The sequence below is a fragment of the Rousettus aegyptiacus genome, unplaced genomic scaffold, assembly GCF_014176215.1.
Source record: "Rousettus aegyptiacus isolate mRouAeg1 unplaced genomic scaffold, mRouAeg1.p scaffold_m13_p_13, whole genome shotgun sequence".
Classification (NCBI taxonomy): Eukaryota; Metazoa; Chordata; class Mammalia; order Chiroptera; family Pteropodidae; genus Rousettus; species Rousettus aegyptiacus.
Genome location: NW_023416288.1, coordinates 33623130 through 33644535, shown reverse-complemented (window position 1 = coordinate 33644535; position 21406 = coordinate 33623130). Strand labels below are relative to the sequence as shown.

The window sequence follows — 21406 nt, the reverse complement described above, 5'->3', positions numbered from 1 at the left end:
TAAGTCATCTTCTGACTCAAAACTTAGTTTTTCACCAGCTTGGGAAGTAGTTTTCCTCTGCATAAGGAAATGGATTCAGGGAAAAAAGAATCTAATTCTCCCTTACGTCTATCTATCCAGCCATATTCGATGCCTTCATACTGTCTTTCCCAGTAGAACCACCCACCCCAACTTTCACAGGTTTGCAATAGCATCTTCTATGTTAGTGCAATGCGACCCACCCCTGGCCACAGATGATTGGTTCAGGATGGGGCATCTTATCTAGACTGGGCCAATCAAAATCTTTCCCTGGTATTTTGAATATGTAACTAAGATAAGGCAGTTTCTTGGAGGAAGAGTGACTGAAATTGAGGATATGTAAACTCAGAAGGTATTAACAAATGGATAGAGAAGTGGAAAAATCAATACGGCAGTAGGAGGGGTTAAGGAAACTGACGCACTGAGAGAAGAAATGAGAATCCAGGAAAAAGTCCTGTTGGTGTCTTAAGTCCTTGGCTCCAAGATGTTCTGTTGGCCCCAATCCCATTCATAAGACATCCCCGTACCCTCATAACAAATTCCACATTTTGCTTAAACACATTAGAAATTTCAGTAATATGTAACCAAGGAGCTCTGAGTAATATATCAGGTAAAGGAGAACCTAGCTTTGCAGCTGTGCCAATATGAAAGCTTCAACGACAAAACATTTACAAGACTAAGAAACTGCTCAGGAGACAGGAAGGTCCAAAGTGAGCCCACAGTCATTTCTCTCCTATTCCATATCTCATCATGACCAACTTAGCCCAGAATTCTGGGACTCCTTCTCCCTGGATAATTTTATCCACGTTAGATCAATCAGGTTAAGATACACATTAAGGGAAGTTCTGAAGTGGTAAATTTAAATAAACAGATGAACCTAAAGAATATGGAAACATAGAAGGCTATTCCACTGCTCTTGACCTAGAGGTTGGGGGAGGGGCATGGACAGAGGTGGTGTTCACTGGATGATCTACATCAGTCTCCTAGTGGAATGCTTCTAGATGGATCACTGGCCACTCCTATCAATGAATCAGAGAGGGCTCTACAGGGCCGATCAGCCAAAGCCCACCGTTATAAAACAGCTCCGGGTCATTCGAGCCTGCGTTTATAATAGGCTATTGTCCCTAGCGATTGTATGTCTGCTTGTGCCTCTAAATATGTTTTAAAATCTTTACCAGCTTTGTCTATCTTCTTTATTACAGGTTCTCAAAGGAGCAATATCTGATTTCTTAAACTCACTGGGTACAAAACCCAATGCAGAATTAAATCCATTAGGTACTTAGTAGGATTACATTAGCATTTATTTAGCTCATTTAGTCTCAGTATGTAGGAATTTTCTGTCCAGATCTCACCTTTTAGAATCAGGAGATTACCAGAAAATAGTCTCCTTTAATTAAATTTATACCCAAAGTTACTGTAGATTTAAAAGCGTGTTTTCGAGTGCTTCTCCAAAGACAACCTTTGGAGGGTTTTTTTGTTTGCTGGCTAGGAATTGGGCAAATTTACTCAGTGGGACCACCATGCTGTAATTCCTGGTTATGGCATGGGTATGTCCCTTTAAGGGTCCTGCAGAACCAATGTTGAAGGGAATGAGGGAGTCCAGCCACTGTGACCCAAATGACACAGGGGCCTCTGATATGAGGCACCCATGTGAGCTCAAACCTCGAGCAGAGCAGAGGGGGAGGCCGTGTGGCCAAAGGCAAAGAACTAGTCACGGGAAAGAATGAAGTCAAAGTCCCAGCGTGTTAACGCAGAAGCGGTCAGGGCCAAGCCAGCTTCTGCTGGGAACCACTGCAACAGCATGGCTGCTGTGAGCCTCTGCGGAAGCTCTCAAATGCACACACACTTGGTAAGAAACTAAATTATTCTGTTCAGGCTGAAATAACAAGATGGCTGCTTACTTATTTTAAAAACATCAAAAGCAAGACTGGCCCAAGAAAGAGAAAAAAATCTGAGTAAAGGTCTTGGCTTCCATTACCTGGACTTGCACAAAAGCTATGTGCTGTTTCAACTAAATGTATGGTCTTTGTTCCTCGCATAGAGAATTCTGAGTTTTCTTGACACTTTGGCAAGAAGTAGCACAACCCTGTGCCAGGCCTATAAAAATCACACATTTTTCCTACAAGGAAAAAAAAGTCAATAAAAATAAAACATTAAAAAGCATAAAAGCTCAGATTAAAAAGCTGTGCCGTAGACAGGCTGCTTCCTAATCAGCTCTGCATGGTGCTTTAAAATTTTCTTTAAACATTACTACTTTATATTGTTTGAAAGATCTAATACAGATACTAAAAGTTTGTTCAATATGTTCTTCTAAAATATACCCTTTAGGCATAGGGACCTTTCCATTTAATTGACCTTCTAGAATAAATCATATGAATTAATTTTTATAAATATTTAATGTTTATTCTTATATCATACAAATTGATTATTTAAGTTATTTCAACTGGAATTGAATTTCAACCGCTTCAACTACACAGAGGAATAATCTCTGTCTCACATTCACTTCGGCACCTTTCAAGGCCCTGGTGTTGTAATCTGTCATCATAAAAAGCAGAGAAGTAAATACAACCCTGCTATAAAAATATGACAAGCTCATTATCACAAGCCACTCATAAATCTCGAAACAAAGGAACTACTACACATTTTAAAAATAGTAATTTTATACAATTTGCATAGGATAATTTTATTTGAAACCAAGGCAGGTGCTTATTTCTCTTTGCACACATAATCCTGAAATGAATTTTATAGTCATTCCACCACCCACCTCTAAAGAGGGGCTGAAATTAGGTAACGAATGGCTTCAAAATACTTCGCAAACATGAAATGCAAAATAAGACTGTACTGCCCATAAATTTGTCCGCATAGCACGATTGGACTATGCTTAAATGGAAAAGAAGAAATAAACAGTGTAAATAGGCAAATGCCCTGGAAGTAAATGGCTGGGTTGAGAAGAAGGGTCCTTTAATGAAGTTCCTCTGGATATTAAAATTCACCACCTCTTTGGTAGGTCTCACTATGACCTCAGGGAGCATGGATAAACGTGTGGAGTGAGCTGGCCCTTCTACACAAAGATCGAAATAAAAACTTGCAGCCCACTGCACAAAAGTAACCTCTTATTTTAAATATTTTACTAGAGCCTTAAAAAGTCCTAAACACAACTCAAATCGGCTCAGTTCCCGACTGGTGGAAATGATTTGTCCTCTGGCTCTAACTGCCTGCTAGAAGTTAGGGAGCATCTAGTGGGCATGGAACATAAGCAGTCAGAGAGGCCTTCACTGTTCTTAGCCAGAGGAGCATAGCACCATGAAGACTGCCTGGTGGGAGACGCTGAAATATCATCGAGAAGCCCTCCTTGGGACTGTTTAGTCCCTTTTCACACTCTTCCTGGTGTCTGGGCCCATCAACCTGGCAAGGTCCATCAGACCACACTGAATTTAACAAGCTTATGTTGCACTGTAACAAAACAAACCTAAACTCACATTCAGCCTACTCGTGCCTGATCGTCTGTGTCTGAGTCTCCATCTCAGAAACCTTTAGATGCGAATCCTCCAGAGGAGAATGTTAAGATGTTATAATTTCAGGATAAGCTGACAAATTTAAGTTCTAATAATGTGTAAGTCATGTTAAAAACAAAACTCTGGTCAATAGTCAAAACTGGAGAAAATAATTAGCAAGCAACTTGTTTTAATTCATATTTCTGATACTAATGAAAAACTTGTTCTTTCATTTAGAAATAGCATTTCCTGAGTGTTTGTCATCATAGAATGCCACTGTGATGTGCACAAGCAAGGTCCTGACCCCATATAGTGTCCAGAGCAACAGAAGGGGGACAAGGAAGCATGACAAGTGACAGTGGACAGAGCCATGATCAAGGAAGAGCAAAGAGCCATCTATTGGGGCCAGGAGTCAGGAGAGACTTCTTGAAACATGTGATGCCTCAGGTGAGACCCAAACAATGAAACGGTGTAAGAAGGAGAAAGGAGTGGACAAATATCCCATGCACAGGACAATCATGGGCAGAGGCCCCCAAGGCAAGAGAAAGCACATCCGATCGGAAGAAGAGCAAGGAGTTTGTCGTAAAGCAGAGAGCTGGCAGGGAGTAGAGAGAGAGAATCCTGGAGAAATAAGAAGAGCACAAGTAATGAAGAGCTGGCTCTCTAAGTGATTCTGAGACAAATGGGAGATCATTGAAAGGCATTGAGGAAGAAATCATAAATATGTTGCATTTTATTTTTAAAATGTTCTGATTGCACTGTGGAGGAAGAATTGTAGAAAACCAAGAAAAAAGTCGAGGCCAGATAAAATGGTGAACCGAGCGAGTAATGGCATCGGGGGTAGAGAGACATGAACAGATGTGAGAGCTATGTAGAAGTTAGAAGAGACCAGACTTGATTGCACAGACGAGCAGAGTGAGTATGTGTTCAGAGGACTTGGGTTCGAATCCTGACTCTGTCACTTACAGGGAAAGTTACTTCATCCTTCTGCACCTCAGTTTCCCTTTCTGCAGAGGAGGAACAATAATAATAGTACCTACTCATGGGATTATTAGGAAAGATAAACAAGTTAATTCACGAAGTACTTAGAACAGTTCCCGGCATATGATAAGTGCTCAAAAAAACATTGGCTATTGAGTATAAGGACTCAAAGCTAGAAACTATTATTAATTGTAGAATGGGATGTGGGAGGAGAGGGAAGAAACAGTCAAGGATCTTACAAAGGATTTTGCTCGGACAAATGGGTCGATGACAGTAACTGTGCCAGCTACCTATTTATTGCCTCTTAGCTCCAAATCCACACTTCATTTCATGCTCTGAAATGATGAAGAAGGCCCAGGTACGTATTTCTCCTTTGTGGCTGGTATTTGGCTGTTTCGGTAAAAGGCACCTGAGGGGTACTGCAGGAGGAGGCGACGTCTCTTTCTGGATCAGATGTGCTTCCATGTGCTTTTTCTTGCTCCTACACGTGGCTGCCAGTGGTGCATGTAGGGGGCATCCAGTAGCACTCACCGCCCATCAAGTTTCAGTGGCAGATTCCCATTGAGTCTGAGATACTCCAGAAGTTGCCTGCCCAGATTGGCCCACCTGCATCCTGGAAAGGTGTTTCCCCACATGTAATTGTGGACAGGCTCTGGGTGGTGTAACCCAGCAAACTTCCCTGCCATCCACACCTTCTCCAATGCGATCTGAATTCCAGTTATTTTGTCCTTTCCTTGGATACTCTCCTTTGGCCCTAGTGTATGTTTTACCCTTTTATAGTTAGTCCCTGTTATAGTTAATCATTCTTTATGTTAACCATCTCCTGTTTGAATTACTGTGATTTCTGTCTCCCGATTGGACCCTGACTGATAGATACAGTACTCTTCACTGAAATGGGAAACACGGGAGGAGAGGCTGGTATGGAAAAGATAAATCCTACTTTGGACACACTAGACCCGAGGTGCTTGTGGGATATACCTACAGCGCTGTCTGGTAGGAAGCTGATAATCTTGGGGGTCTAGAGTTCAGGAGACGTGTCCAAGCTGGAGAGAGAGGCTTAGAAGTGAGTAGGCTTAAGATCTCCAAAATCTTAGTAAATGAAGCCTATATGTAAATGCCACGTCAGGGAGACAGAGATCTTTTGTAATATTCGTATGCTCATTCATCGCATCGAGAATCCTTAAATGTGCTATATATATGGCAGCACATTTCATCAAAAGACATGATAATTTTGTATTGTATACATTAGGTAATGTTATTTTATATCTATCGACATTTTCAAAGCTAACTACAAATATGATTCAAAAGAGCCAAGCCTTTCTAATAATATGATGACTCAAGTTACACACCCAACTTGGAAGCTTAAAGCTGGTGGAGGCAGGGGAGTGATCAGCCACATCAGCTATTCTGGACCTGCAAACAGGAAAACTCTAACTGACATGCCGAAGCCCTAAGAAGCAGCACTGAAAACCAGTGAACTGCTAAAGTTTGAAACAGCTAGATACAAACATATTTTGAAAGATACCCAGGGCCGATCCCTTCAACTTTCCCAGAGTACGAACTCAACCAACATAACTTGCTCCTTGAGTCTCCCATTTCTCAAAAGTTTGGATCTACTAACCACAAAAAACAAAAGGAAGTTCCGTCAGCAGTTTGCAAGGAAATAACTTGGAAGAGAAATGTATTGAATCCTCAGGGAAATTAAATCCAGATACTCCAATAACTGCGTTACAAAATTAACATTAGGCTAAGAATTGAATTAATTGCCTCCTACTGTGCAGATCCTTAGCTACCACAGGACCAAAACAAATGAGGCTAGTGATGTCAACCGCCTTCAGAGAGGCAGAGCGTACCCAGGAGTTCACCCACCATTGTTTCCAACTTTTTGATTTATTCTGGAGATCTATAACACAGACAAAGGTCTTCGCTTCTGGCCCTCTCAGACCTCAGATTATGGTAGGCTGGTGGGACAAGCTAGAAGTGGTACAATTCTTGACACGAAAGGTGCAATTTGATGACTTCTCTTTTGTGAATTCACCTCTAAGTCCCTGTGAGTAGAAGTAGCTAGAGTGTTGGAAATCGATGTAAGGTATTTTTCTCCTGCGAGGGTTGAATGGACAGGTGGGAACTAGTAATGATTTCTCTAGCACTAGGCAGTCTAGTGATAAGGCAGGTCTTTGAGAATACCAGTCACCTACTTCAAAATAGACTCACTCTGGCATGTCAGTAAATAAGCTTCTATTTCTGTAAATTCTTTCCTTATGCCATGATGTCAGTATGCTTGTGGCAATGTGAGATTACCTAACTAATTTGGGTCAGGGGAGCCACAAAATCAGCATGTGTGTGACTTACCAAACCTTTGCTAGGGTTCTTAAGAGCTTTGAGGAAGAAGGGAGGGGGGCGCATCTCATAGAAATAAAATCCCGGTGATTTATAGAGTTTTGCCAAATAAGGCCCACAGGGCAAAAACAAAAGGCTTTGAACTGCCTCCAGCTTCTCCTGAGACAGCCAGTTTGTCAAAATACCGATCACACTGTCTTACGCACATCCTTCACATTACAGCTGACATTTTCTCTGGAAGCTTTTTAATAACCGAACAGCATTTTACAAAAAGTTAATTAATAGCATTTTACTTGGGTATTGTGTGACTTAGAACTCTTTTCACAGTCTTAATTTTGTTTGACATTTTGAAAATGCTATATGCCTAACTCTTTTGTGTGGATAAAAAATATTTTTTTTTAACATGGCTAGCTAGCATGTATTGAATACTGTTTTTTCCTTCCCTCAAGAATTGATGCAAACGCCAAAATATTTTTTGTTTGAGCGCAGAGAAATGAAGCATTCTGTTTGTTTGGAATCTTAATTACTATGGTCCCAAACTTACCTAATTAGAAGCTCCTTTTTAATAAGAAAAATTATTTTCAAAGTTAATGAATTTGTAAGCAAAAATATTGCTGTCTCTTCCCAGAATGAATTACTCACATTCCTCACATACATATGTCAGTTAAACACCCTAATTAACATTAGTACTTAAAAACGTGGGGTTGATTTCACTGTTAAAGCAAACTTTCCTTTGTTTTTAGACAGTATAAAAAGACCACAGTTTCCTTTCTTGTAGACATCAGACTGTGCATATAAACTTAATCCTAGATTTTGGACAAAATGGAAGTTATTTCATCAAAACGATTCCTTTTATTGACTTTAGTCACTTCAAGCTTGTTAACACCCACCTTCTGTGCAGATGAATTAATGATGTCCAAACTTCACAGCAAAGAAAACTATGACAAATATTCTGAGGTAAGTTTTTTTTAACTCTAACGTGATAGGCATTAACTATACGGTTGTCCAAGTCTAATGTTTTTATAGAGTAAGGAAGAGCCGGTTTGTGCTTTGTTTCTTGTCAAACATCGGTCTTCCTATGACAGTGTATTGACATAACTTGTATTTTTTAGCACAACAGCAAACAACCTGGCCTCTTTAATGACAAGTACAGAGTATGATACTTAGCAAGCATAAGGTGAATTAATAATTTTCAACTGACTCAGAAAATACACACTTGTTACAAATAGTTGCAAAAATAATAATACATTTCAGCTGGACATTTGAACTGACTTCAGCTAAAAACAAACAAAAAACTATGACATTCATATTTTCCATTTAGTAATTATGAGCTAGTAAATTTGTGGTAAATCTGTGTGTACCTAGCTAAAAGATTTATCCCTAGATGGTGGAATTGCAAGTTCTTTTTATTCTCTTCTTCATGCCTTCAGACATTTTCCAAATTTGCCAAAATGAGTATATATTACTTTTATATTTTGACTTTGAGAAGCTGCCACTGCCTCTTTTCACAATCAGAGAACAATCTTTTAAATTTTTTAGATGGATGACCTTCACAGTTAAACTAAATCTAATTATATAGCTGCTGTATTCTAAATAGTTTATTTAAATTTAGTATATTAATGGTACAGTAACCCACAAACTAATTGGTGCTTTACCAAAAGTGTATTTATATACTACTAAAAATACAGTTTCTTGAGAAATACTTTTACACTGGAACTCTGAATATGAGTTGGATAAAAAGAAATTCAGAGGAGGCTCCTCCGACTGTACCCCGAAACCTGGCTCATGTCTCTGTTTCCATGTATCTACCACTTTGGCCTTTCAGGAGGGGAAAACGAGAGACATGGAGAGGCAGTGGAGGTCTCTCTAAAATCAAAATATAAAAATATGTGAAATACTCCTTAAACATGAATCAAAGCCTGAAAGACAGTAATTGTAGTAAAATAAACTTTTGCTTCATTTCAATACCTCACTATGTTCCCGTGGCTGGAACATACCTCTGTATTCACTATAGATTTTTATGAATATTAGTAGTTATCTTACAATAGTCCAGGCACAGTGAAACTAGATTGCTTTAAGAATTTCAATGCAAATTATTTATTCAAATAGTCTGCATATGAAAACACAAACTTTGTGTATAGCTTTAACAATTCTACGGATTAAAGTCTGGATTTAAGTTAATTTGGGATTCGAATCTATTGCTTTTAACAATAATGAGTAATTTTAACAGTCATTTCTAATGACAGCCTAGAGGAGACCTTAAAGGGGAAAAGAAAAGAAGTCTCAATTTTGAAGAATTAAAAGATTGGGGTCCAAAAAATGTCATTAAGACGAGTACACCCGCAGTCAACAAAAAGCCACACTCAGCAGCCAACCTGCCACTGAGATTTGGGAGGACCATGGAGAAAGAAAGCACTGGATGGATGGCCAACCCGCCTCTGAGACTCAGAGGAAACATAGAGGAAAGCATCTGGAGACATGCTCCTAATCTGCCCCAAAGGTTTGGGAGAACGACAGCCAAAAGTGTCCCCAAGACACTGGGTGATGTGCTCCAACAATCCATGCATTCACCATCTGTTAATAAGTTACTTTACTCCGTGATCTACCAGCTCCAAGAATTCCAGAATCCTGATCCAAAACATCCCAGGTAAATAAATACCTGAAAGCCAGTTAAAATGCATGCGCGGTTATGTACCGCTGGTCCGGAAACTTTTTAAAGGGTTCTATCTTTTCAAAAGCAGTTTCTAAGAAAGTTAAATTTCTTAGGAAAAAGGCAAAAACACAGGGAAATAAACCTGTAAACTAAGAACTATAGAAGGTCAGATGTAAACATGACTGTTGGGCGTTCAGTGATGAGACGGCATCTCAGCACTCACCGGCCACACACTAGGTGGGAACACTCGACACCAGGATCGGGAGCCAGGGCCCACGGCATGTCGCCTAGCACTTGACCTCTCTAACAGTAAAGGTCCCATGTGAGGGATCGTCTGCAGGTATGGAGGACACCATCTCAGTAATCCAGGCCTCGGATTCAGGTTTTCTCCCTCAACTTTAAATCTTTTTTTTTTCTTTTTTTTCTGGATTTCATGTTATAAATAATTCCTGTTATTATTATCGGTCTTTGTTCTAGTTAGTAAGTATGGAGTATCTACTGCGTACAAATTGGAGCGCAAGGTACTAGAAAAGGCTCAAAAATTAATAAGCAACTGCATATTGTTTTCTAGTAGAGAGTATATGTGGAAAAAAACACTTTTTTTAAATTTAAAGTAGTCCATGACACTTGAAGACCTGAAGGAAGCACGGTGACACACGGTAACACCTTATCGGTAAGACCTTCTCAGAACACTATTTATTTTTAACCATGGTACTTATCACCACCTGCCATATTATATATCGAGGGTCCATCCCCCTTACTAGAAGTTTGGTTCTATAAATCCCACAATATTCATTCCAAATCCTCCATGGGAAGAACTGTGTCTGGCACACAGTAAGCCTTTAATATTCAACAGAATGAATGAAATGATATGGGAGGCACTAATAAGTTCCTACAAAAGGTTAAAGAGAAAAGGATGTTTCTTCATAGGGGATTCCAGGGATGTTTCGTGAGTTGGACTTTGAAAGGCGGCTCTGATTTGATCATTCAGAATCTGATGGGAAGGGAGATAGTACTTTCAGGCAGAGAGGAGTATGAGCAAAGTATCAAAGCAAGGAGGTCCAGGAACCACTGGGGTTCAGTTTGTCAAGAACACAGAGAGGAAAGACAGCGAGAAGGTTGGAGTAAGAGCAGAGAATGCAGACACTCAGGGCCAGGTAAAGAGCTGGGGATGTTATTCATCAGAAATAGGAGAACCACTGATGTTTCTGCTGAGGGCCTCAGGTGAATACAGAGGTAGGATCTGTCAACTAATCAGGTGTTGGGAGTGAGGCAGTGATGAGGGAGAGAGATGAGTCAGCAGTACATTTGTGAGTCTCAGTGCCCATGACAAATTCAGGATCCCATCAGTCTCTCACTCATTCCAAGTGCAACACAATTCAACTTAAGTATAATCAGGCAATTAAAACCATGGCTTGTAATGGTATATGACCTTCCATGCTATCGTTCTGATGCATGATAACATTTTATACTACTTACATTTTAGGAGACTGGGATTCAAGAAAATAGATGATACAGAATTGAACCAAGACAAATGAGAAATCTAGAGCTTGCCCCTGAAGACAAGATGAAGCTGTGACCTGCCATCTGAAAACAACTCTACAGTGAAGACAGCAGTGAATGAAGAGTCACCACACTCTTCTCGTGGGCTATCACTGGCAAGATTCTTGTCAGTATCTTAAAAGTTATTTAAAATTTAAAGAATATTATATATAATGTAAAGGTGAAATAATTTTTGTCTAAATAAAAAGAGCATTGCAAATACTTAAGAAGCCTCTGGTACTGAGGAGAGGAGGAGAGGGAGGGGAGGGGAAAGGTGGAAGGGAGGGAGAGCGAGAGAGAGAGAGAGAGAGAGAGAGAGAGAGAGAGAGAGAGAGAGAGCGAGCCTATTACTGTTCTATGTAAAAATCATGGACATAGTTACACTAGAGTAAAAAATTAAATAGAAGAGTAGCTTGACAAATATTATGATGACAAATAATTTAACAAAATAACATAGTTGACAAATAAATGACCATGAATAACAAATCACTTACAACCATGCTTTTATATATCCATTTGTTAGTAAATCTACAACAGACTAAATTTTTTCAAAAGAGGGATTTTTTTTTAAAGGCAACTATTAGATACCTCTTTAAGTGTCTCCTGTATCTAGAAATTTGCCTTCTGGTGTATTTCTTTTCTCCTCATTTAATATTTCAAGTATTTGATTTACAGAAAGAATCTGGTTATGTTGAAACTAACAATTTACAGACACAGTAGAACACAACACAAATGCACAGTTATCTGACTTCAGTCTTAAGAACATGAAGACCCTAATCAGAGAGAACCGGAACAGTCTCAACTCGGCAGGGCACAAACCAGAAATGATGTTATTTTTCACTCATGCTGGATCATGCTGAATCTCCTTTCCCTGGTGGGTAGAGACCCCCTTAACGACACCCTGCACAGACTCTATAACTTCCTCAGTCACTTCTTAATATTACGAAACTCCGTCAAGTCCAGCTGAAGATGCCAACTTCGCATCCGAAGCACAGTTTCCCCTCCCCCATCGCTGGCTGGGCGGATGGCTGGAAGGCCCTGCAGTGGGAGAGGAGCATCTCTGGCTCTTTCTTCCTTTACCTCAGAGGTAGGGTGGCGGCAGAGAAAATGGTAGACCTCTGGGAGACAATCCCTTCTCCTCTGTCCTCCAGGGTTGGGGGGGGCAAAGGAGGGACGGGGGTGGGGGTCGACAGCGGTCTTTCGTTCTCTCTCTATAATGTTGCTGCTTCTACCAGTGAGTTCTCCCGGAAGCATTACTGTGATCTTCACACTGACCCACGAGACATGGGTGCTCCTGCTCCTTCCCAGCCTCCCTCTCCTCATCTGTGCCCCCCACAGCCCCTTACTGCCAGCGAGTAAGGCTCAGGCCAGTTACTTTCTCAGCATCCACTTGATCCATAGAAAATGCAGATGCCCCTGCCATGCCAGGGGCAGGGCTGCTGCCTGCCCCTCAGCCCACGCCCCCTGCCCCCAGGTGTCTGCCCCTCTGCCCTGCTTAGGAGGTGCAGGGACGATTGGTAAGTCTAGTGTCTAACCAAACCACCAGTCAGAAATGAACCTGCAGTCCCTCCCGTCTTCATGACCCCAACCTCCACTGCAATTTTCTAGGAACGTCTCTGCTTGGCTTTGGGGTGCGGGCCCCCTCCACTCCGCGGCCCCCAGCCAACTTCTCACACACGGCCAGGAGGGGCACGGATGAGGCAGGTTGCTACTCCTGAGCAACAGAGAAAGTATCACACAACATCCTGCTGCACTAAAATAAAGAAAAAGCCACTTGGTCGCTTGATACTATGACATAAGGAAATCTCTCGTCGGATGACATGGGTTCTTTAACCTAAACGCTTGAAATTTATGGAAAACGTTAGGACAGCTGTCGGCTGTCCCCTTATCTACTCTGTTTCAGCTTGTCGGCCCTTTGCCAGCCCCCACAAGAAACCCGTTCACATAAGGGACTTGCGGTTGCACCGAGGATGCGTGGAATCATCCTGAGGGGGGCGCACTGCACAGCAGCCCACCGAGAAAGCCGCAGTTAGACAGGCCGCTTCTCCAAGCTCTCCCCAATGGGGCCACTAGCAGGTCCCCTCCTTTCCTGACCTCTATTGCTCACCCCAAGGTGACGTCATGGGCTTGCAACCGAGTTTGGTTAAATGCCCTTTGTCATTATCTTGAAATTCTTAATAACTTTAAACAAAGGGCCCTATATTTTTATTTTACACTGGGTCTGTCCTGCTCCCCCCGAACTTGGCGCTACTGGCTCCTGTGTCCACAGACTCCCGACACCCAACAACCCCTCTCCATATTTATCAATCAGAGTTTCCTCTATGAAACCCAAGGGCCAGCCTGTCACAGGCCTGGGAGCTCTGCTAACATCCTACAGTGAGTATAAACAAAACTGCACGACTCGGGAGACGTGGTTGAAATCTGCATCCCGCTGTCCTCTTTAAACGTACGGGGCAGGGAAGAGGTGTGCAGCAATCTTCCCCTGGCCCGGGGTGAGCGCCTGGCCAAATGCCATGAACTTCACTGCTGCTCTAAAGCGACGTCAGACCTTTGGCCTAAGTCAAAAACACATGGTCTTAATTTCATTTCACTGGGATCCACATGTCAATCTGCGTTCAGCCATTCATTCACTCACTCATTCATTCATTCACCCCCCACTGTTCCCGTGTCAGCCCTGAGTTAGGGACAGGACTGTGGCCAACTTCTGTCTGCTCTCTCTCTCAGGCTCCCCTGTGCCTGCTTTGTTGGATTCCACTGGGACGGGAGAGGACGTGAGATGAGAGGCCAGGGGACAGGACAGTCACCACAGTGGACGAATTCACTCTCCAGACCCAGACGGCGGGACCGCCCGCCATTCCCAGGGTTTCTCCCAGCAACTGCTCTGTCGCCCATGATACCTTTCAACCCCCGCGCTGGCCTCGGCCCTCACCCCGGGGCACAGGCACCCACTCCACACGTGCCCGCTTCTCTTCTGGGGGTCTCCTTCAGCAGGACTCAAAACGGCTTCCGCAAATCTCTTTCCCCAAGTCTCTACCTGGTCGCCCAGGGCCCGCCCCCCACACTGGAGGCCGTGCCCCTGCTGCCTCCCACTGCTTTAGCGGTTGGCCTGGAGTCAGAACCCAGTCCTTTGCTTCACGTGGAACACATTTCCTCATCCTAGGGGAGCCCCTCCCCGGTGAAGAGTAAGGGACACAGTAATGCAAGACCCGCCTGCCTGCCCCCACGCCTGGGCATGGCTAAGGGGCACTCCAGCAAGGTAGCGATGCTCTCCAAAGAAATCTCCTCATGAACCCAGATCTCATCCTTTTGTAGTCTCCAAGCCAGCGATGCAAGTGAGGACTAGGAGAAGCACTTTGAAGCCTTTCCTCCAAAAAGTCTGCAAATGGTGACCTTGCTTTGAAATTTTACACCTATTAGATTTTGGTGTTTAGGTTAAAACCTCACTTTTGACATCCTTTGCAACACTGATGAAGCTCTCCTAATAAAAAATGCTTATAGCTGCTAAAAATGGCAATTCCTCTGAATTATTACACATACGTGTGCAATTTTCTGGGGAGGGAGAGTTTGGAATACTGGTGTTAAATTCTCACGGGGGGTTGTGATTCCGTGGATTTCAAGAATCGCAATAGAAGATTTTTGTTTCTAGAATTATTTTAATGTCTAATTCAATTTATAAATGAATATTGCGATCTGACTGGCCACTTAAATGTGGTGAACATAATGCCGAAACAATCAGAATCATCAAGTGGTTTAGCCCTGCCTTCCTCCAAACCCTGGCTTTTTACAGCAGCATAAAACAGAACCGAGGTGGTAATTACGCTCCTCTCCTCAATGTACTTTACCAGGCATGTCCCCCAAAATATCCCACTCTGTATCCCTTCCTTTCTGCCCACGCTTCCCTTCCCCAAGGAAATTCAGTTGGACTGGTCCTGAACGAAACCCTGGTCAGCCTGTAAATGCAGGTGAGTGCAGGGGCCCCTGGGGGAGCCGGGGAGGACATGTGTTATATATACGTCGATGATTTTCCTGGAAGGTGACTTTCATGTTGCTCTCGGGTCCACATTTCGTACATCATACTATGGCAGTGACCTTGAGAAATACAAAAAGGAATAAAAAATGGACTGACTCGGGCACCAATTTCTCAGCGAGAAAAATGAAAGGTCACTGTTCACCTGAGTGTGACCAACAAAATGAAATAGGCAAGAAAGGTGAGAGCATTTGGCCCCCGCTTACCTCACGTGTGTGTTTTTCTTTTTTCATACCCCCCAAAGATCTTCCTGCAGACATCACGTGACACTGCTCCTTCGGAACTTATCAAGCCACGCGTTTTTCCTAGAAACACGTACTTTCTCGTTTCTGTACCTTTGTTCATTCCAATGCCTTCATCTCAAAATCTTCTAAGACCCAGGTCAAATTCAAATGCCGCTGCATTTACCAGAAAACCTACATAACACTGCTTTAACCAAGAATGACTTTTTCCCCCCGCTCATATGAAAATGAATGGAAGGACGCTGTCTGGGCTGGTGTGGGAATTCCATAGCCATCAAGGATCCGGGATCCGGCCACCTTTCTGCTCCGCCGTCCTGGCTCCCAGCAGGCCACCACGTCCCCTTAGAGGCAGCAAAACGAAGGGGCAAGGCAAAGGGGTGCTTTTCCTTTTTTCTTTTTTTTTTTTCTTTTTCTGAAAACTATAATATTTTAATGCCATGTTTTTAAATCACAGCAAAAAAGATCTATGGTGAACAAAATATCAAAATTTTAAATAAATACAGGATTTGCTATATTTAACAGTGCTTTGCTGAACCAGATTGGAGCCTGAGGCGAAAGAAAATATCTTTATGTATTTATTTTATTACTGGTTTCAAGCACACAGTACATCGGTTCGACATTTATACGGTGTGTGAAACGATGCCCGAGGGGTGCTCTTTTCCTGAAGGGCCATTGAAGAACAACATCCAACAACTTCCTCTTTCATGTCACTGGCCTCCCCAACAGGCACGTTCAACTGGGGAATGTAGTCTCTCCCTTGGACACCTTGCCCCAACCACTATTCGTATGGAGAAAACAGCATGGGTATTAGATGGACAACTAGGCGGTCTGCCCAGCCGCTTCGAGCTCATTTCCTTGTTACATAATATATACGTTTTAAATGTTTTGCCTTCACTTGGCCAAGGTCAACACTATTGACATTTTTGGATAATTCTTTGTTGTGGGTGGCTGATAATTCTATTCTGTGCATCACAGGACATTTAACAGCAACCACAGCCTCTACCCACTCGACACCAGGAACACCGTCCTGCAAATGTGACACCTAAAAATGCCTCCAGACACTGCGGAACGTTCCCTGGCGAGAAAATCATCCCTAAGGAAGAACCACCGCACTGGGCTGTCCTGCTCTTCTTTACCCCCTCCCCCAGCTGAATCATAACAGTGACTGTTTATCGTTACGATAACTACGTCTGTTTTTAACATTTAATGCCGTTTTAACCGTTTTAACCGTTTCTCTTATGCTCATCTTTATACATGAGAACTGAGCTCAGAAAGAACTTTCTGAAGAAGCAAAGCTAACGAACGGCTCAGCCGAGGCCCGTCGGACATCGAGCTCTGCTCCTCTTCTCCACCCGTCGTCTTGTCCGCCACCACCCACCTCCCATCCAGCCCTCAGGCATTTTAAGCATTCAGGAAACATACGCTGAATTAAGCCTTTTTTTTTTAAGAGCATTCTAGAGCCCAGAAATAAATCCTCAGTGTTTTAGAACATTTTACATAGATTTTATAAAGAGGGAAGGAGGGATGGAGGGAAGGGAGGGGAGGGAAGGGAGGGGAGGGGAAGGGAGGGGAGGGGAGGGGAGGGGAGGGGAGGGGAGGGGAGGGGAGGGGAGGGGAGGGGAGGGGAGGGAAAGAAAAAGACCATGGATTCCTGGACGGCTTTAATAAAGTATCTACCGGAAGAGTAGGTATGGAGATGCCTACCTTATCAGTAAGAAATGGCTAGAAAGGGTAAGAACATCACAGAATAAACAAACGCTGGACCACTTTTATCCTAGACTCTAAAGGAACAACCAATGATTCCCACCTCCCGCCCCCACCTTAGCAAAGTGCTTTGTTGACGATGAAGCTCAGCTATCAGTTTCTGCTTCCATGGGACACCTGAACTGGTCAAGAGAACCACTGAAGCATGTGGTCACTGGCAAGTGTTGTGGGGAAAAGGGCAGAAGCAGATGAGCTTCCGCCAGGACTGGGCTGTCAATCTCTGGGTTGTCTGCAACCTGTTACAGATCTCATTCGTGAATTAGAACAAAGCAGTAAAGGATTAAAGCAGAAGGAAGCCCTGGCCCCGCCTGTAGGCATATCGGGGTGTCATATCCCTCTCCTTTTTCTTACCCAGGGGGATGTCCATTACCAACTGCCCTGTGGAAAATAAAATCACTTTGTTGCTTGGAGTCAGGCTTGAATTGCGAAACTATGTAGTAAACACTTGTCCCTCTTTATTATATCCAACGTTTAACTTACTATTTATTAAGTGGCACTGAGTTCCTAAAATGTTTGTTAAGTATTGCACACTGTATTTACTGCTGTTAGAAGTATCGAAAAATCGGGGAGATTTCACTTGTCTTTTTTATTTATTTATTTTACTGTGGTTAAATATACATCACATGAAATTTATCATTTTAACAATCATTAGAGTACAATTCAGTGGAATTAAGTACATTTCACTTCCCTTTTACATAGTCTGGGACTATTTTCTAATTATGCTCGCACTGTTAATACCTAAATAACCATATCCACAGCTTCAGCGCTATTTTGCCTACCAAAAAAATTCCTATGACAACAATAAGGTTGATGCTTTTTAGAGATACTCGCTCTCGCTCTCTCTCTCTCTCTCTCTCTCTCTCTCTCTCTCTCTCTCTCTCTCTATATATATATATATATATATATATATATATATGAATGTCACATTTTTTACTAGAACATTAAATTTTCCCTATATTCCCTTTAAGCATGTAATGAAAGGGGGTAATTTTTGCTGATCTTTTTTCTCCTAAACTATTTTATCGTTTCGCCAGCTCAGAATGTATTGCACTCACCTGGAGACAGAGCTAACGCTTCTCTAGAAATACCTGGCACAGTAAAGGTTTCTGTTAGCAGTCAGGTATGAGGAGATATTTATTTCATAACAGTAATGGAAACAGAGAGTTTGGTTAGGTTCATTTTCCTGAGAAATGAAGAATGACCAACAATCACTCACATGCTATTTTAAGCAGTTTTCTTTGAACTTCTGTGCTTTATCACATTCTTCCTAATAGTATATATATTTTTTCATATGTCAGGAAGTGTTTCTTTCATAATTTAACACTAATGTAACATTTAATATTTAATTTTATGTGTAGCTTAGAAAATGGAAAGTATTATCACTCGTTATTCTCTTCCTAAATATAGAAACTAAAGTATGAAAGGAAAATCACTATTAGAATCAGGAGTAAAATTAAATTATAATAATATTAATGTCAATTTAATACTCTCTTTGTAGAGGTAGAGAAACATTATTTTAATGCTGAAGAATTATTTTTATTTTACCTCTTGCCAGAATTTCAAGCATTGGTATATTTTGGTTAATAAAACATAAAACTATTGTTTATCTCTTTTAAAATCTGCAACAATACTAATGCACCTACATAATTTTCAAACCGCTTTTAAAATATGCAGCTTTCTCCTTAAAATTTACAGCACTGAAATGTAACCAATACGGCAAAATCATTTTTAACCACTAGAGGGCAGAAAATGCTCCACATTAGTACTTAACTTATTTTAAAATTCTTAAACCAAAAAAATCACCACCACCACCACAATAACAAAAAGTCTTTAAGATTCTCTTGTTTTTATAGTGTACAATGTACTGTACACTTAAGGCTCAGTTAACACTTTAAATTTTTTAAATAATGTACAATCACCTCAATTCAACAGTTTATAGGGGGCAAAAGCAAACATCACTTTTGCAGGCTGAGTCTAGCTATGCGTTAAGAATTATTAGTATCAGGGAATCAGTACATCCTTAAGGAAAGGCAGAGTACTTAAAACAAAATAGTGCCCACTAAGAACCAGCAATACTCTATGTTAAAATATCTGCAATGAAATGCAAAGGTTGTATTTATTATAAAGTTGAAACAGTCACTGGTTATAAAGAGATCAAATTTTAAAATATTTACTCCTGACCCTTTAACTTCTGTTTATACCTTCTTTTACCACAAAACAACTGTAGATCTAACTGTGTCAAAGATGTTTTTAGTTTCCTCTCAACATAACTTTTTGAGCTAATTAACTTCTGTTTCCCTCCCAATTAAGCCATTAGCATTTCAGTAAATAAAGCATTACTTTGATTAGAAACCACAACCTCTTCACTTTTTCACTCTCATTCATTAAAACACAGTATGGTAAATTAAGCCATTTAGATTTTGGGTTGGGCGGGTGACATTTTAACAACCGCCCGTTCAAGTTTCTCTGTCAATCTTGGCCTCTCCGACCTAGGACAGCAAGAAGGCGATGGTGGCAGCCTGACAGAGGACAGGAACAGGGATGGATCCAGAGGCTGGTACACATCACTAAAGTCAGCCATTTCTCTGATGCATGAGCCTTTCACTTGTCACTCAAACCTGATAAGGCTTTCACCTTACAGAGTTACAAATGACCTTACCCAAAATGCTAAATCATTTCTGAAGTCGTGTCTCTTACTTATCCTAAGTAAACCTGCTCTCCCCACTTCTCAGGTCCATGGGCAGTATTCACTCTAACAGCAATAAACACAGCACAACGGTACAGAAATGCTGGGGGACCAGACGAGGTAAAAGCGTCCCTTCTTTTGGACCAATGAGAATGATGCACTTTTAAAATCAGGGCTAGTCACAGAAGAGAAAATGTTCTGTATTATTACCTGTTGGTGAAACTGGCAAGTTTGAAAGAAATTTCTACCAATCACAGCTGTCCCTTAACAGACCTAACATGAGCCTGGAAAGGTGTTTGAGTGAAGACCGGATGACTGCATCAGGAATATCACAAATGTCTTTTCTGCATGAACTGTGAAGCTGTACTAATTGATTTCTAAAACCTTATCGGTCTTCTTTTAAGATTAATTTTATATTTAGAAAAAAAATATGTGCACAAAATTTAAAAGTCAAAAGAATTCCACAAGGCTTATAATTAGGGTGACTGCATCCAGTTTCTGGGACCTTTTTTGATTTATGCTTATTATCCCAGTGTAAATTTAGTATCACCCCCTTTCACCCTGAAAAGTGTCCCAGTTGAAACAAAAACTACATCCCAACCCCGAGCTCATCCACTCTCAATTTCTATTCCCCAGAAGGAACTACTTTCAATTTATTTAGAATTTTTTCTGTATGGCTTCAAATTTCTAAAACAAAACAAAACAAAATAAAAGATTATACCACTTTTATCAGTTACAAATTGTCTTTGAATTCAAAGGGAAGGGATCATTGACTTAAAAAATAGAAAAGAGATGCCTGGAAGGTATACTGTTTGAAGACTTATTCATCTAAAAATGACTTTTCTTCCTTCACGCTTTGGGACTTTACATCCATCCAAATTTTCAACGAAGTGTAGGGGTAGGAAAAGTAAAGTCATTGTTGAGACACGTGACTTAGATTGCCTTTCAAAATCAGACTGGATGCCCAAACTATTAGCTCTGTTTTCTCTACACACACACACACACACACACACACACACACACACACACACAATATAAACATTTCTTATAGATGCATTAGGTCATATGAAATCCTTTCCTATTACATAAAATGCTGCACTGAATAATCTCTGTGTCTGGGCCCTATGTATGTATGTGTATAGGAAAAAATCCTAAGTCAAAATGCTATACAGTCATAATTTCAATACCCATCAGTAAATTGCCTTCCATTTATATCGTACCAACTTGCACTCCCTTAAAATATGAGTGCCTATTTCCCTATACCCTTCCTGTACTGTATCATGAATTAATACAGTATAAAATATTTAAGAAACAGAAATTTTAAATATTGAGATAAAAAACATACAGAAGTTCTAGTATTTTCTTCAATGCCCTATCGGGTCATCTCCTGTCATCTTACTGATGCTTCATCCCACTTTGGAAGCCAATGGTTTACTCAACTGGAGATTTTTCTGAGATCAGGAATCAGACATTTTCAACTTTGTATCCCCTGTGTTGGACACACAGTAGTTGCTCAATTAACATTAATGGAATAAATGAGATAATGGGGGAAAAAATGAAGAAAACTGGTAAGCAATAAATACAAACATATAAAAGTTCTCATTTTAATGTGCTTGTTTTACCACCAATATCTGCAAGAGATGTGTATGTGTATGTGTG

At 41.2% G+C, this 21406-nt stretch overlaps 1 protein-coding gene and 1 long non-coding RNA gene across 2 annotated transcripts in view; one reads left to right on the top strand and one right to left on the bottom strand.

The window, feature by feature from the left end:
• Positions 1-21406, bottom strand: part of LOC107518130 — a 389106-nt gene that overhangs the window by 335800 nt on the left and 31900 nt on the right. The window lies entirely within an intron of this gene.
• Positions 7656-9484, top strand: NPVF (neuropeptide VF precursor). Its single transcript, XM_016159537.2, has 2 exons — positions 7656-7790; positions 9080-9484. The coding sequence occupies exons 1-2, from the start codon at positions 7656-7658 to the stop codon at positions 9482-9484; spliced, it is 540 nt and encodes a 179-aa protein (XP_016015023.2).